Genomic DNA, 17,785 nt, shown 5'->3' with positions numbered 1-17,785 from the left:
TGTAAAAAGGGAATACATAAATGCAAATCATTGTTATTACATAAAGACAATCTGAGATTGTACGCGAGTGATTGYGGCTTACATGTATCTGGAAGCCGTAGTTGCGTTGAGCCTGGTATTCAGTGACATTATAACACGTAGACAGGTCTATTTCCCCGTCCAGATCTGAAGCCTGCAATACAGCAACATTACAGATGATGAAAACAAAATCAGGAAGACAGAATAGACTATTATCAGCACTGCAGGAGTTGGAGATTATACATTTTTTAACTGGGCACTTACYAAGATATCAATAGGAAAAACAAAACTGTATTGGCAAACATGTATTCCATTTCTTTAAAGAGAACTACTGCCATTGCTACTGTTGGTCACAGTTAAACTAGGACGAATGACCAGTCTAGATGGATTGAAAAATAAGTCACCTCTTCAGCAATGGAGTCCTTGTAGTATCCGAGGCTGTGGTCTGTCAGMACGAACCAATACTTCTTCCACTGTTCAGAAAAGGAGAGAGGGAACACAGGTCACAGAGTTCACTGGGAATACAGAAACTGTTCTGTTACTGCTGTAGCCGGAGAATAAAACATCCATTTAGTGCCAGTGAGAGTTATGAGAAACAAAGAAATAATGGAATAATGACATTCTGTGTGAAATACACACAGCAAAGAGAAAGACAAGAACAAACCCCTATGACAGCAGAMACRGAAGTGATGTTGGTAYCCCTCTGAAAAGTAATGATTTCTATGAAAGCTTAATGTTAATTTAGACTGTGTAATATAGCGTTGGASCATCAGTCTACACAATCAACACAGCTGTAAAAGAGCATAGACCTGCTGTAAAAAGAGAAGCACCACAGTACCCTTTCAACTGTCCCCCATTGAAGCTGTGCCATCAAAGACRGGCTGACGCGTGGCACTAAAAGGCCATAGAATGCTACAGACGTTCTAGAATGTTTTAGGTGAACGTTCAGATAACCGTTTGAACTTCAACCGACTGCCTACTTTGATAAACTCACCAAAAAGAAAAGTACCATTTTCAAATCTCATGGCATCAATAAAATGTTATTTTTTCAAGTGATTCAATTTCTCTGAAACATTAGAAAAGCAACATRGGTTGTTCTGGTGAAGTTCCTAGGTTTTATTTATTGCTTACATGTCCTTGCTCATCCAGCTTCACCATCCAACCTTTCTTGAAGTTCAGCAAGTCGGGCTGGAATGAGAAACAAATATGCTCAGCATTATTACACAACATCCCTACAAGCATAACAAAATGTACTCTTTAAAAATGCCAATTAAATCAACCTGTGGTCTAGTGGCAGTCTAGTGAACCCACACAGTAAGATCATGCAAGATGAACCAAGAGATGCTGAAACACACAGATACTAATCTTGCAGCCTTTTAAAAACCACATAGCCCATCTTGGTTCCACTTAGGACTCCATCATTTTAACAGGTCATACTTACAGGCACTCACAGCTGAAAGAAAAGTATGAATTAACCCAACTAAGCGACTAGAGTACATAGCTGACAGAAGCATTTTAAATCCAACATGCTACATTTTCTGCACTTTGTTACTTAGATGGTAACGTATATAGACAATTTAGAATATTTGTAACGACTATATCGAACATTTGTAAGGTCAAAAAGACCCTTCATCAGTTAACTTTGGTCAACCTTCAAAACAAAACTTGATGTCTGAGAAAGAGCAGGAAAACACCATCCACATGCTGGCTCTGCGTGAGGTAGAAGTTTCCCCTGATCACATATCTAGGATCAGATTACCTTACCACCAATCCTACCATTAACATTAGGAGGATACAATAGTAACTGACCCTGGAGCAGTGGTTAGGGGAAATATGTACCTACTCCATTCAGCATCACAGAGCCTTCTGTACAAGTCCAATAAAACATTTAATGTCTGTTGTGGTTTCACACAGTGGAAGAAAACAAACAAAGTGCCCTGGGGAAGCAGTGCTGGTTTGTGGCACACACACACACACACACACACTCTTTCTCTCACAAACACACACTCATCAAACATACACGAGACACACACACAGCAGAATGGGTGGCGACACACAGAGGCCTGAGGGCCATGGCCGAACACATGAGTAGCAAGAAGATAACCTGGACAGGAGAGGAGACTGTGCTGCCCCCTGTAGCATGGAGGACTGCATTAGGACATCCAGGACACCAACCAACCAGCTCTGAAACAGTATGTCCTAACCACATCACCCATCACAGTGCCCTTGACTGTCCGTTAGTTTACAGTATCATCATCTAACATCCCAGTCATAAAAACCCTGGTCGCGAATACAGCCCAAAAGAGTAGGAACCAAAAGACCCCCCAAAATACCTGATGAATTTGTCAAAGTTCACGAGGTGCAGACTAATAGATAATCAACTTTACGAAACTATAACAATCCCTTGACGGCCTATTTTATTGAACCAACAAAGGCACTCTGTGTACCAATATGGGTTCATTCATTCATTACTACAGCCAAGCCAGGAGTATCATTTCCCAACCAAAGCTGCTGTAACGACATGATGTTCTAGCCAGAAACTCCAGTCCCATGTGGTTAAAAGGTTTAGTGCTTTAATAGGACACAGTGGCTCATTATCATAACATTTACACTAGCTAAGGCCTGCTGGGCCCTTTCTCAACCCAAATACTCTTAACCCTGTTACCCAACCCGTATACCCACAATGTTACCCAACCCGTATACTCACAATGTTACCCAACCCGTATACTCCACCAACCCCACAACCCCTCAACTCAGCCGGGCTAAAGTCCTGGCGTTGCTGATGACCTCTAACCCCGCAGCTTTAGGAGAACAGCAGAACTATTGTGGTGTTGTCTGGCCCTGGAGAGAAAGCTCCTTCAGCTTAGCCCACACATACAAGAACACGCACACACGCCTTAGGTAAACAACGCTCACTGATTACAATGTTCTCAGTTTCAAACTCTCCCTGGTGTGTGTTTGAGTAGGCACACCCTGAGAGGTAACGTAGTAAGACGGAACGACAGAAGAGTAAAATGGTACTAACGGTCATGACAGACTCGGTGGTCCTGCGGTCCAGGGACTTGGCTCGTCTCAGAGGGGGCAGAGTGGAGGGGAAGTCCAGGCTCTGGCCCAGGTCACGTCTCTGCTCCTGAAACACACAACATGACGTCAATACTACAGCAGCGATGTGTGTCAAAATGGCTCATATCTGAGTGTCTACATCTGAAAGGAGTCATATCAATGTGTCATGAGCCCAATTCCATTTCTCACAGTTTTCCCTCACACTTTTACAGAACAGTCTACCAACCAAACATATTAAAGCCTTCATTTCTGTGGTATGCGATTTATGTTTTTATGAGAAGAACAATCCTCCCATGTGAACAGTTTAACATGTGCTAACATCTCTCTGCACTGTCACAAGAACAAGTTATTTTTTAACAGAATCACACATATTCTAACACGGAACTGAACCCAACAGCCTTTCACTGAACCAGAGGATGGAAACAAAGACAATGCTTTGATGCAGAAGAAAACAAGCCTCATCCAGGAGCGGTGTGTCTCAGAAAGAACGAGAGAGAGAGAACAGTAGAGATAGAAAAGGAGAGGAGAGAGAGACAAACACACCCCACAGAGCCCCAGGACAGCAACACAATTAGACCCACCCAAATCATGAGAAAACAAAAAAATAATTACTTAACACATTGGAAAGAATTAACAAAAAAACAGTAAACTAGAATGCTACTTGGCCCTAAACAGAGTACACGGTGGCAGAATACCTGACCACTGTGACTGACCCAAACTTAAGGAAAGCTTTGACAATGTACAGACTCAGTCGGCATAGCCTTGCTATTGAGAAAGGCCGCAGTAGGCAGACCTGGCTCTCAAGAGAAGACAGGCTATGTGCACACTGCCCAAAAAATGAGGTGGTAACTGAGTTACACTTCTTAAACTCCTGCCAAATGTATGACAATATTAGAGACACATATTTCCCTCAGATTACACAGATCCACAAAGAATTCGAAAACAAACCCAATTTTGATAAACTCCCATATCTACTAGGTGAAATACCAATGTGCCATCACAGCAGCAAGATTTGTGACCCGTTGCCACAAAAGGGCAACCAGTGAAGAACAAACACCATTGTAAATACAACACATATTTATGCTTATTAATTTTCCCTTTTGTACTTTCACTATTTGCACATCGTTACAATACTGTATATATACACATGACATTTGAAATGTCTTTATTCTTTTGTAACTTCTGTGAGTGTAATGTTTACTGTTAATTTGTATTGTTTATTTTACTTTTGTTTATTATCTACTTCACTTGCTTTGGCAATGTTAACATACACGTTTCCCATGCCAGTAAAGCCCTTGAATTGAGAGTGTGTAAGTGCAGGTGGAATGATGTTTACTACAAGAGCCCTTATGCTTGACAACACAGACAGGACAAACTGGTCAGAAAAACAGCTCTCTTCTGGGGGCACTTTGGCCTGGGACACTTTATTGAAGGAACATTTTGGGTACAGTCTCTCTCTTTGAGGTCTTTCTGTTGTTGGTCCTACAACAGAGGCGTTTTGTCCCGGCAAGGGCAGAGTGGGAAAGGGAAGTTAGTATCATCATGGGAATCCAGCCACATAATGGAAACTGGAAATGAATACAGCACACTCTCCAGATCCTTTGACCTCTAACCGAAACAAGGACACACACACACAGACACAGAGAGAATATATAAACACACACACACACACACACACACACACACACACACACACACACACACACACACGAGACAGAAAAAGTCTGCTTCATGTGCAGCAGCTCACAGAATCTAAAGCCCTATTTTAGAGATCCAGTGCGGTGTCATTTCAAATCAAAGTTTATTTGTCACGTACACCGATTAGCATATGTTAAAGCAGCAGCAGCGAAATGCATGTTTCTAGCCCTAGCAGTGCAATAAATGTCTAACAGTACAACACTAATACACTAATAATTTTTAAAAAAATAACAAAAAAGAAGAAACAAGAGATTAAGAAATATCCAACAAATCACATAATAAGTTGCATGGACTCATTCAGTGTTCAATAATAGGTGTTTTGAATAACCCCACACATACAATTACGTGTAAGGTCCGTCACTCGAGAAGTGAATTTCAAGCACAGGTTCAACTACAAAGACCAGGGAGGTTTCACTGGGCGGAAAGGGTCCATATSAGTGGATATCTTTACATTACACGTTGTTTTTTATATTCTAGAGAATACAGACCATTCCCAATGCATATTTTGAGTTTTGTGGATTTGCACCATATCCCGACAAATTCTGAATCAAGATGTGTCATTTAGACGTACTGTATGATAATGGAATAACTCAGAATATCACACATGGACATATCCTATGGCCGGATATGGACTCGTTCAACATCCTGAGATATGTGACATCCTATTTTCTCTCTTCATGTTGACAAATACTGACTGTATACATCGCCTATCTGTGTTTTCTCAGCACATTCAAGATAATAAGCTATATTGACTCCAGATATGCTTCTTTCTGTTGGCTGAGGTCCATATCCGGATCTTGACATGCTGAAAATAAGGACGATTTCTGATGCATTTCTAAGTTCAGCACATGCTCAATAATTTGTCAAATATGAAATCCATATTTTTCCGATATATCATACATGGTATGGCCGGATATTGACTAATTAGATATCCTGAGATAGACCTATGTGGACATCTTATTTATACTGACGGTATCAAATCAATTTTATTGGTCACATAAACGTGTTTAGCAGATGGTTTAGCCAAATGCTTGTGCTTCTAGCTCCGACAGTGCAGTAATATCTAACAGTTTCACAACATATACCCAAAATACACATACATCTAAGTAAGGAATGGATTAAGAATATATATATATATATGTCAGAGCGGCATTGGACTAAGATACAGTGGCATTGAATAGAATATAATATATACACATATGAGATGAGTAATGAAAGATACGGAGACATTATTAAAGTGGCTAGAGTTTCATTTCCTTAAAGTGGCCAGTGATTCCTAATCTGTCTATAGGCAGCAGCCTCTGATGTGCTGGGTGGCTGTTTAACAGTCATTGGTGTAGTATAGAATACAATACASTACATAAACTCAGCAAAAAAAGAAACGTCCTCTCACTGTCAACTGCGMTTTTCTTAATGTGTAAATATTTGTATGAACATAACAAGATTCAACAACTGAGAAATAAACTGAACAAGATCCACAGACATGTGACGAACAGAAATMGAATAATGTGTCCCTGAACAAAGGGGGGGGGGGTCAAAATCAAAAGTAACAGTCAGTATCTGGTGTGGTCACCAGCTGCATTACGTACTGCAGTGCATCTCCTCCTCATGGACTGTACCAGATTTGCCAGTTCTTGCTGTGAGATGTTACCCCACACTTCCACCAAGGCACCTGCAATTTCCCGGACATTTCTGTCGGGAATGGCCCTAGCCCTCACCCTCCGATCCAACAGGTCCTAGATATGTTCAATGGGTTCGCTGGCCATGGCAGAACACTGACATTCCTGTCTTGCAGGAATCACGCACAGAACAAGCTGTATGGCTGGTGGCCTTGTCATGCTGGAGGATGAGGATGAGCCGGTCAGGATGAGCCTGCAGGAAGGGTACCACATGAGGAAGGAGGATGTCTTCCCTGTAACACACAGCGTTGAGATTACCTGCAATGACAACAAGCTCAGTCCGATGATGCTGTGACACACCGCCCCAGACCATGACGGACCCTCCACCTCCAAATCGATCCCGCACCAGAGTACAGGCCTCGGTGTAACGCTCATTCCTTCGARGATAAACGCGAATCCGAKCATCACCCRTGGTGAGACAAAACCGCGACTCGTCAGTGAAGAGCACTTTTTMCCAGTCCTGTCTGGTCCAGCGACGGTGGGTTTGTGCCCATAGGCGACGTTGTTGCCGGTGATGTCTGGTGAGGACCTGCCTTACAACAGGCTTAGAAGCCCTCAGTCCAYCCTCTCWSKSRKTWTTGCGGACAGTCTGAGCACTGATGGAGGGATTGTGCGTTCCTGGTGTAACTCGGGCAGTTGTTGCCATCCTGTACCTGTCCCGCAGGCGTGATGTTCGGATGTACCGATCCTGTGCAGGTGTTGTTACACGTGGTCTGCCACTGCGAGGACGATCAGCTGTCCTTCCTGTCTCCCTGTAGCACTGTCTTAGGTGTCTCACAGTACGGACATTGCAATTTATTGCCCTGGCCACATCTGCAGTCCTCATGCCTCCTTGCAGCATGCCTAAGGCACGTTCACGCAGATGAGCAGGGACCCTGGGCATCTTTCTTTTGGTGTTTTTCAGAGTCAGTAGAAAGGCCTCTTTTTCCTAAGTCCTAAGTTTTCATAACTGTGACCTTAATTGCCTACTGTCTGTAAGCTGTTAGTGTCTTAACGACCGTTCCACAGGTGCATGTTCATTAATTGTTTATGGTTCATTGAACAAGCATGGGAAACAGTGTTGAAACCCATTACAATGAAGATCTGTGAAGTTATTTGGATTTTTACGAATTATCTTTGAAAGACAGTGTCCTGAAAAAGGGACATTTCTTTTTTTGCTGAGTTTACATATGAAATGGGTGATGCAATATGTAAACAATTTAAAAGTGCCTAAGATACCGTAGAATAGTGTTGAGGGCAGTTTATACATATGAGATGAGTAATGGTAGATATAGAAACATTATTAAAGTGGCTAGTGATCCATTTCTAAAAGTGGCCAGTGATTCCTAATCTATGTCTATAGGCAGCCGCCTCTGATGTGCTAGTGATGGTTCTTTAGTCTCTCGGTCCCAGCTTTGATGCACCTGTACTGACCTCGCCTTCTAACAGGCAGTGGCTCGGGTGGTTGATATCTTTGATGATCTTTTTGGCCTTCCTATGGTATCGGGTGCTGTAGGTGTTCAGGAGGGCGGGAAGTTTGCCCCCGGTAATGCGTTGAGCAGATTGCACCACCCTCTGGAGAGCTTGTGGGCGGTGCAGTTGCCGTACCAGGCGGTGATACAGCCCGACAGGATACTCTCAATTGTGCATCTGTAAAAGTTTGAGTGTTTTAGGTGTTAAGCCAAATTTCTTTAGCCTCCTGAGGTTGAGGAGGTGCTGTTGCGCCTTCTTCACCACACTGTCTGTGTGGGTGGACCATTTCAGTTTGTCAGTGATGTGTACGCCGAGGAACTTGAAGCTTTCCACCTTCTCCACTGCGGTCCCATAGATCTGGATGGGGGGTGCTCCCTCTGCTGTTTCCTGAAGTCCACGATCATCTTCTTAGTTTTGTTGACGTTGCGTGAGAGGTTATTTTCCTGTCACCACACTCCCAGAGCCCTCACCTCCTCCCTGTAGGCTGATGATTGAGTTGGAGGCGTGCTTGGCCACGCAGTCATGGGTGAACAGGGAGTACAGGAGGAGGCTGAGCACGCACTCTTGTGGGGCCCCAGTGTTGAGGATCAGCGAAGAGGTGTTGTTTCCTACCTTCACCACCTGGGGGCAACCAGTCAGGAAGTCCAGGGCCCAGTCGCACAGGGCGGGGTTCAGACCCAGGACCTCAAGCTTGATGATGAGCTTGGAGGGTACTATGGTGTTGAATGCTGAGCTATAGTCAATGAACAGCATTCTTACCTCTTGTCCAGATGGGACAGGGCAGTGTGGTGGCGATTGCATCATCTGTGGATCTATTGTGGCMGTAAGCAAATTGAAGTGGGTCTAGGGTGACAGGTAAGGTGGCGGTGATATGATCCTTGACTAGTCTCTCAAAGCACTTCATAATGACAGACGTGAGTACTACGGGACAATAGTAATTTAGTTCAATTACCTTTGCTTTCTTAGGTACAGGGACAATGGTGGCCATCTTGAAGCATGTGGGTACAACAGACTGGGATAGGGAGAGATTGAATATATCTGTAAAAACATCAGCCAGCTGGTCTGCACATGCTCTGAGGAGGCAGCTAAATGTCTTACTCACGTTTCTGGTTGGGGTAGGTATTAATGGGTACAACATCTCCTATGCACTTCCCGATAAACTCATTCACTGTATCGATATGTGTCGATATTATTTTCTGAAGCTACTCTGAACATATCCCAGTCCGCGTGATCAATACAATCTTGAAGGGTGGATTCCGATTGGTCAAACCATCGTTGAATAGTCCTCACCACGGGTGCTTCCTGTTTGAGTTRCTGCCTATAGGAGAGGAGGAGCAAGGTGGAATCGTGGTCCGATTTGCCGAATGAAGGGCCGGCGAGGGCCTTATGCATTCTGGAAAGTAGTAGAACAATGGTCGAGAGTTTTAGCAGCGCGAGTACAACAGTCAATCTGTTGATAGAATTTGGGAGCCTTTTCCTAAAATTTGCTTTCTTAAAATCCCCAGCTACAATAAATGCAGCCACAGGATATGTGGTTTCCAGTTTGCAAAAAGTCCAGTGAAGTTCTTTGAGGGCCGTCGTGGTATCGGCTTTAGGGGTATATAGACCGCTGTGGCTATTATTGACGAAAATTCTKTTGGGAGATAGTACGGTCGACATTTGATGATATAGGAGATATTCTCGGGTGAACAGGACTTGGGTTCCTGTATGTTATCACAGTTACACCATAAGTCGTTAATCATAAAACATATACCTCCACRCTTCTGCTTCCCGGAGAGATGTTTGTTCCTGTCAGCACGATGTACTGAAAACCCAACTGGCTTTACAGAGTCAGACAGTAATATCTCGAGCGAGCCATGTTCCCGTGAAGCAGACTATGTTGCACATCAGAGGCGGCTGCCTATAGACAAATTAGGCCTACATAGTACAGTTTCTCAGCACATACAAAGTGTATGCTCTTGACTGGAGGTCCATATCAGGATCTTGATATGCTAAGTAAGTACAACTTATGTTCAATAATTTGACAAATACTAAATCTATATAATTCTTTGACACTAGCTAAACATTTTGTATTCCATCTGCATAAAGGCACGGCGCAAACCGCAAGCTAAAAGCACTGTAACTGGTAGCCTAGAAACAAGACATAAAATAGTTCCAACTGTCATTTTTCATTTGGGCATGGTGTTTGGTTAAACTGAAAACGGGATTAACAAAAAAGTGAGAAGCTGTTCAGAAAATAACTCAAAAGACGTTAACGCAAAAGTGCCAATTTGAGACATTTTATTTATCTTAGTAATTTGAATAAAGAACTTTAGCTAATTTGGCCAGCAGCCAGTAGGGCAGGTATAGTAACTACCTTGTGTATGGTTAACTAAAGGACATTCAGAGACCTGTCCCGAAGCCACTCCTGCGTTGTCTTGGCTGTGTGCTTAGGGTCGTTGTCCTGTTGGATGGTGATTCTTAGCCCCAGTCTGAGGTCTTGATTGCTCTGGAGCAGGTTTTCATAAAGGATCTCTGTACTTTGCTCTGTTCATCTTTCCCTCAATCCTGACTAGTCTCCCAGTCACTGCCGCTGAAAAACATCCCCACAGCGTGATGCTGCCACTACCACCATGCTTCACCATAGAGATGGTGCCAGGTTTCCTCCAGACATGACGCTTGGCATTCAATCTTGGTTTCATCAGACCAGAAAATCTTGTTTCATGGTCAGAGTCCTTTAGGTACCTTTTGGCAAACTCCAAGCTGGCTGTCATGTGCCTTTTACTGAAGAGTAGCTTCTGCCTGGCCACTCTACCATAAAGACCTGATTGGTGGAGTGCTGTAGAGATGGTTGTCCTTCTGGAAGGTTTTCCCATCTCCACAGAGGAACTCTGGAGCTCTATCAGAGTAAGTCGCTCTGGATAAGAGCGTCTGCTAAATGACTTAAATGTAAATGTAAATGTGACCATCGGGTTCTTGGTCACCTCTCTGACCAAGGCCCTTCTCCCCCGATTGCGCTGTTTGGCCAGGCGGCCAGCTCTAGGAAGAGTCTTGGTGGTTCCAAACTTCTTCCATTTAGGAATGATGGAGGCCACTGTGTTCCTGAGGGACCTTCAAATGCTGCAGAAATGTTTTCGTACCCTTCCACAGATCTGTGCCTCAACACAATCATGTCTCGGAGCTCTACGGACAATTCCTTCGACCTCATGGCTTGCTCTGACATGCACTGTCAACTGTGGGACCTTATATAGACAGGTGTGTGCCTTTCCAAATCATGTACAATCGAATTGAATTTACCACAGGTGGACTCCAATCAAGTTGTAGAAACATCTCAAGGATGATCAATGGAAACAGGATGCACCTGAGCTCAATTTCGAGTCTCATTGGAAAGAGTCTGAATACTTATGTGAATAAGGTATGTTTTTTATTTTTTAATAAATTAGCAAAAATTCCTAAACCTGTTTTTGCTTTGGGGTATTGTGTGTAGACAGATTAAAATAAGTTTTTCCTCATGAATTTTAGAATAAGGCTGTAATGTAACAAAATGTGGAAATCCGAATGCACTGTGTATACATTATTATCGCAACCATATAGTAGTTTTCATTGCTAGCTTTTGTAAGCTATATAGCTAGCTTGACAGTTGCATACAGGTACAGTTATAGATTGTGTCGTCCTGCAACAAGCCATTGTTTACAGATGGCTCATTGCGAGATGAAGCAACGCAAGCCAGCTACCGGAGCTGACCAGTTGCATTCTGCTGTTAATGTTGATTGCTGATGTGCTAAGGCATGCATGACGATTATCTTTTTCATGTTTGCCAGTTAGTCATGTTTAACTAGCTAGCTACCGAAAATAGCCACTGTGGGGCAAATGCTAATCGATTAGCAAGCTAATCAAACCCGTTACGTTATAGGGACACATGCTAAGTTGGCTAGCTAGCTTGCTAGCCACGATAAAATTATAGCTAAATACATCAGTGGATTATAGATTTCAAGGTTGTTTTTTGGTAATGGTAATTCTGAAGCTAAATGTTTACTACATATAGCTAGCTAGTTATCTTTTATCTGCATTGCCATTGTTGGGCTGGAAGCAGGTTAAGTGTGTACAAGGCATTTTAGTACAGCTGTAGCAGTCAACAGGACATTAGTTAATTCATGTTTTAACTTATTTTTCTCAGGAATTTATCTTTCAGCATAAACCTGCTTTCTGCCAACAGTACAAGGAGATTATCGAGGGTGAACAAGCAACCTCCTTCCTCCTTTACAGCTTTTATTATCTTGAGCCTGGTGTTGTTGTGGCCAAGAACCTTTCACTCAGATGGAACCAGTTTTCAGCTGCTGTGAAATGTTGACATCCTTCCTCCCAGAGATGTGAAAGCATCCCCCAGACTGGACAGAACCCTGCAAACATGTATGTTTGAGAAGATCAGGACTTTTGCAATGAAAAGGCCATGGACATTACATGTCCTGCTCCAAAGGGCAGAACAGAAATATGCTCTCAGAGTTACTGAACGGATCTAATGATCTAGGCCTAGGTTTTTACCTAAGCCTTTGTGTTTTAAGTTTTTCCTAATTGTAGACTACTATCTTTAGTACTTGAAGTTAATAAAGTATTTTATTGTTGAAATCTTTTCATTCGTTTTTTAAGCACTTCCTTACTGCTTTAGCACATGGCCACCGTTGCATGTGTTCCAATGTGAATTCTTTAACGATGCCAAATGAGTGTAAACAAAGAACAGCGTTGTTCAATGTGAAAGGTTCTTTATTAAAGACCAATGGGCAATTTAACACAGTAAATAGTTTCCCTAATGGGTTAACTTGGTGACAATGTTCAGAAAATCAATTTTGGAAATTTGGTCAAAGTATTCCCTTTCTAAATATTTGTTTCCGAAGGATTAATGTAGAGCAGGTGTTCCCAAACTGGGGGGTACGCGCAATGCTGTCGGGGGTACGCCAGATAAAAATGTGAATCACATTTTTTATTATWAAATTTTTTTCTTCACATTTTCAAACAGTCCATTTATATTTTCCAACAGGGCTATACATTTGGATGAGGTTTTTTTCTCCCCTGAGTAGCCTCATTTCACTGCCAAAAATAAAATTCAACCATCTAGTGTTCAGCGAAATAACACAATGTCAAATACAGGTAGCCTAGTCAAATAATTAACATCCAATCACATTAACCGTTTCTCTCTCGTGGGAATTCCACTAACAGTCCGTATGTAGCAAAACGTAGCTGCTGCTCATTCTGTTTGCTCGAAAATTGATAAATGGTTAAAAAAAAGTAAGGCCTGCATCCATAGAGACACATACCAGCTCTACTGGTAGTACTGCTACTACCAGCAGTACTACACCTGCACCTGTCGACGACACAAGTTGTTCTGCTTCCACGAGCACATCCAATGCTAGCATCAGTAATTCTACATTTGTTGTTAGCCCACCTAGCATGGACACTGACAGTTGTGAATCTGATGCAGCCGAAGAGTTACTGCCCCCTTACCCGGGAAAGCACCGAACAACAGACAGGGACGTTGGACCATCGAAGAGGCGCAAATACGATGAGAACTACATTCATTTGGGGTTCACTTATATTGGGACTAGTGCCTTTCCTCAGCCACAGTGTGTTATATGTGCAAAAGTACTCTCTCACAACTCGATGAAACCTTCACTCTTGCGCAGACATTTAGAAACAAAACATGCCAATTTYAAAAATAAGCCACAGGAGTTTGAGTGAGAATTAAGACTTTTGAGTAGTAAYACATGTATAAAAGCAACAGATACCATTAATAAGAAGGGGCTAGAAGCGTCTTATATGAGCTACCGAGTGGCTAGGACAGGCAAGCCCCATACTATTGTGGAGGACTTAATTCTTCCTGCTGCAGTGGATATGGCTGTGACAATGTTGGGGGAAAAGGCCAAAAAAACTATACAGACAATGTCTTCATCAAACACTGTTTCACGACGCATGACATTGCAGGAGATGTTTTAAAACAATTACTGCTTTGCATACAAGSCAGTGAATTCTATGCGTTACAGCTGGATGAGTCAGACGAGGCGGGCCTGGCACAGCTCCTGGTATATGTCCGTTATGTTTATGGGGGGTCAATTAAGGAAGACATCCTCTTCTGCAAACCACTGGAAACCAGGACAACCGGAGAGGATATTTTTWAAGTACTGGACAGCTTTGTGACATCAAATGGACTTTGGTAGTCAAGATGTGCTGGTATCTGTACTGATGGCGCAAAAGCCATGACAGGGAGACATAGTGGAGTGGTAACGCGCATGCAAGCAGTTGCTCCCGACGCCATTTGGGTACACTGTAGCATCCACCGAGAGGCTCTTGCTGCCAAGGGAATGCCTGACAGCTTGAAAAGACGTCTTGGACACTACAGTGAAAATGGTTAACTTTGTTAAAGCAAGGCCCCTGAACTCTCGTGTATTTTCTGCACTATACAATGATATGGGCAGCAACCATGTAAGACTTTRACAACATACAAAAGTACGCTGGTTATCAAGGGGCAAAATATTGACACGTTCTTTTTTAAATTGAGAGACAAGCTTAAAGTTTTCTTTACTGACCATAATTTGCACTTGTCTGACGARGAGTTTCTCACACGACTGGCCTATCTGGGTGATGTTTTTTCTCGCCTGAATGATCTGAATCTAGCATTACAGGGACTCTCCGCAACTATATTCAATGTGCGGGGCAAAATAGGGGCTATGATTAAGTTGGAGTTCTTCTCTGTCTGCATTAACAAGGACAACACACAGGTCTWTCCATCATGGTATGATTTTTCTGTGCAAATGAACTCAAGCTTACGGACAATGTCAAATGTGATATAGCGAAGCACCTGAGTGAGTTGCGTGTGCAATTACGCAGGTACTTTCCCGAAGCGGATGACACAAACAACTGGATTCGTTATACCTTTCATTCCCTGCCTCCAGTCCACTTACCAATATCTGAACAAGAGAGCATCATCGAAATTGCAACAAGCGGTTCTGTAAGAATTTAATTTAATCAGAAGCCAGTGCCAGCCAGATTTCTGGATTGGGCTGTGCTCAGAGTATCCTGCCTTGGCAAATCGAGATGTTAAGACACTGATGTAACTACATGAGTGGATTCTCGGCCCTCACTAGAATGTAAACTAAATACAGCCACAGACTGTGTGTGGAAAATTATTTAAGACAGACTCTCCAATACAACCCAACATTGRAGAGTTATGTGCCTCCTTTCAATCACACCCTTCTCATTAACCTGTGGTGAGTTATTCACAATTTTCGATGAACAAATAAGGTTTTATATGTAAGATGGTTAAATAAAGAACAAAATTATWGATTTTTATTATATTATTATTATTTGTGCCCTGGACCTATAAAAGCTCTTTGTCACTTCCCACGGGCCYGATTGTGACAAACACTCATTCTTATGTTTAATAAATGTGACATATAGTGTGTGTGGCAGGCTTACAATGATGGCAAAAAACAACATTTGAGAGTGCGCTGACCCTGATGCTAGAGGGGGTTCGCAGCTGGAGGTTGAATGTTTGAAGGGGTACGGGACTAGAAAAAGTTTGGGAACCACTGATGTAGAGCAAGCGTGAAAAATCACAGCAAAATGTCTGAATGCCTTTTTCTCCTAAATGGGATTATAAATGTATACATTTTTTTTAAATCAGGATTCTTCCCCATGTTTCCTCCAACTACAGTGTATAATATGCCATTTTGAAGCTCTGATTCTGTACTTTTATCGAGTTAGGGAAACCCTGAACTACTAGACAATGTTAGCACTGGCCTGAGTCAGCTAGGACAATCAGGTGCTGCCCATGCAAAAGGCTAAGCCTGTACTCATACCCTATCACCTCTCTAAGATCAGGTTCAACTGAATGGGTTTAAAGGGGGTAACAATCGTACCACACATACACCCAGTGCGGTAGTTGTACCTCTCTGTGGAAGCGTCTGTGTTCGCTGCGGCCCTGTCTGGCTCCAGTCCTCCCAGCCTCCTCCACCTCCATCCTCTCTGCATTCTCCAGCTCCAATGCCTCCAGCTTCTCTATCACCCCAGATCGACTAGAACACATATGGAACAAGGTTAAAGGTCAGCGGTGAAGGATAGAGGTCAGAGGCCTTTAGTTTAACTTTTTTTTTGTGGATTAAAAAAATGGCACAATGGTTTTGGGTATGGCAAAAAATAGACTTCCTTCTCAGGTGGAGAGAATAGATTAACTATATTGGATGCTGTAGTTTTTCCTGTGTGTGTGTGTGTGTGTATATATATGTATGGGTGTGTGGTGGCGAATAAACATTGCATAATTCACGTTTATAAGTGAACATTACAATACACTGCTACATGAAACTTGAGTAACAGACATGATGACAAAGAGAAGGACAGTTTAGGCTCTTACTACTTTGACTGTCACCCCAACCTTTCTGTTTCAACTTCTGTAAACACACAGCACAGACATGCAGTGAAACTATAGATACACCGGCAGCTTTAACGTAGTCCTCCCTTACGTCTTTCTTTCTACCCTCGGTTTATGAGGAGCGAGAGTCGCTTGGAAAAATGTAACTTTTTTTTTTACTGTGCCCTTATTAGGGGAATCCTCGGTGGTAGCTGGCTTCCTTACAAGGCAACGAGTGAGGGAGAGAAAGGACGAAATGGAGAGAAAGAGGAGAGGTATTTTCAGTCACATGACTGTTTGCACGCCACCAGCCAGTGAAGGAGCTGAGTGGCAGTGTGTGTGTATGTGTGTGTGCAATAATTCTGGGATAGAGTGCTAGTTGGCTGCTGGGGTCCAGAATGGCAGTGTTCCGAAATGAAACCAAATGGACCAATTGTTATCAGTCTACTGGATATTCCTGATCTCTTCCTTGCTCTCTCGTTAAGCTTTTCCTCTCAGGCCTGGTTTTGGATGAGGGGATGAGGTGGGTGGGTGGGTGTGTCCGCTTAACCTCTTGACCCTTTCCTAGAACAGAGTCAGGAGCGGATGATGGGCGAATGGAAAGTACAAAGCCTGTTTATTCAGTGCGTTTATGCTGAACCTCAGCCCTGATAAAACCACAGGGAAAGGTAATTATTACAGTTGAAGTCAGAAGTTTATATACACTAAGGTTGGAGTCATTAAAACTCGTTTTTCAACCACTCCACAGATTTCTTGTTAACAAACTATAGTTTTGGCAAGTCGGTTAGGACATCTACTTTGTGCATGACACAAGTAATTTTTCCAACAATTGTTTACAGACAGATTATTTCACTTATAATTCACTGTATCACAATTCCAGTGGGTCAGAAGTTTACATACACTAAGTTCACTGTGCCTTTAAACAGCTTGGAAAATTCCAGAAAATGATGTCATGGCTTTAGAAGCTTCTGATAGGCTAATTGACATCATTTGAGTCAATTGGAGGTGTACCTGTGGACGCATTTCAAGGCTTCCTTCAAACTCAGTGCCTCTTTGCTTGACATCATGGGAAAATCAAAAGAAATCTTCAGAAAAACATTTGTAGACGACCACAAGTCTGGTTCATCCTTGGCAGCAATTTCTCAAACGTCTGAAGGTACCACGTTCATCTGTACAAACAATAGTAAGTATAAACACCATGGGACCACACAGCCGTCATACCGCTCAGAAAGGAGACGCGATCTGTCTCCAAGAGATGAACGTACTTTGGTGCGAAAAGTGCAAATCAATCACAGAACAACAGCAAAGGACCTTGTGGAGATGCTGGAGGAAACAGGTACAAAATGATCTATGTCCACAGTAAAACAAGTCCTATATCGACATAACCTAAAAGGCTGCTCAGCAAGGAAGAAGCCATTGCTCCAAAACCACCATAAAAAAAGCCCGACTACGGTTTGCAACTGCACATGGGGACAAAGATCATACTTTTGGAGAAATG

General features: G+C 42.7%; 1 protein-coding gene across 3 annotated transcripts in view; it reads right to left on the bottom strand.

Annotated features, from left to right (window-relative positions):
- Positions 1 to 17,785, bottom strand: part of mprip (myosin phosphatase Rho interacting protein) — a 69,302-nt gene that overhangs the window by 23,381 nt on the left and 28,136 nt on the right. For all 3 annotated transcript variants that reach the window (XM_023993290.2, XM_023993289.2, XM_023993291.2), the window contains exons 7-11: positions 15,829 to 15,955; positions 3,044 to 3,148; positions 1,150 to 1,206; positions 423 to 491; positions 83 to 172 (exon numbers count right to left, since the gene is read on the bottom strand). In XM_023993290.2, the coding sequence (XP_023849058.1) occupies positions 83 to 172; positions 423 to 491; positions 1,150 to 1,206; positions 3,044 to 3,148; positions 15,829 to 15,955 (448 nt within the window). The remainder of the gene's footprint in view (positions 1 to 82; positions 173 to 422; positions 492 to 1,149; positions 1,207 to 3,043; positions 3,149 to 15,828; positions 15,956 to 17,785) is intronic.

This window comes from Salvelinus sp. IW2-2015, linkage group LG8 (assembly GCF_002910315.2).
Source record: "Salvelinus sp. IW2-2015 linkage group LG8, ASM291031v2, whole genome shotgun sequence".
Taxonomy (NCBI): Eukaryota; Metazoa; Chordata; class Actinopteri; order Salmoniformes; family Salmonidae; genus Salvelinus; species Salvelinus sp. IW2-2015.
This window is presented reverse-complemented; position numbering and strand designations above follow the sequence as displayed.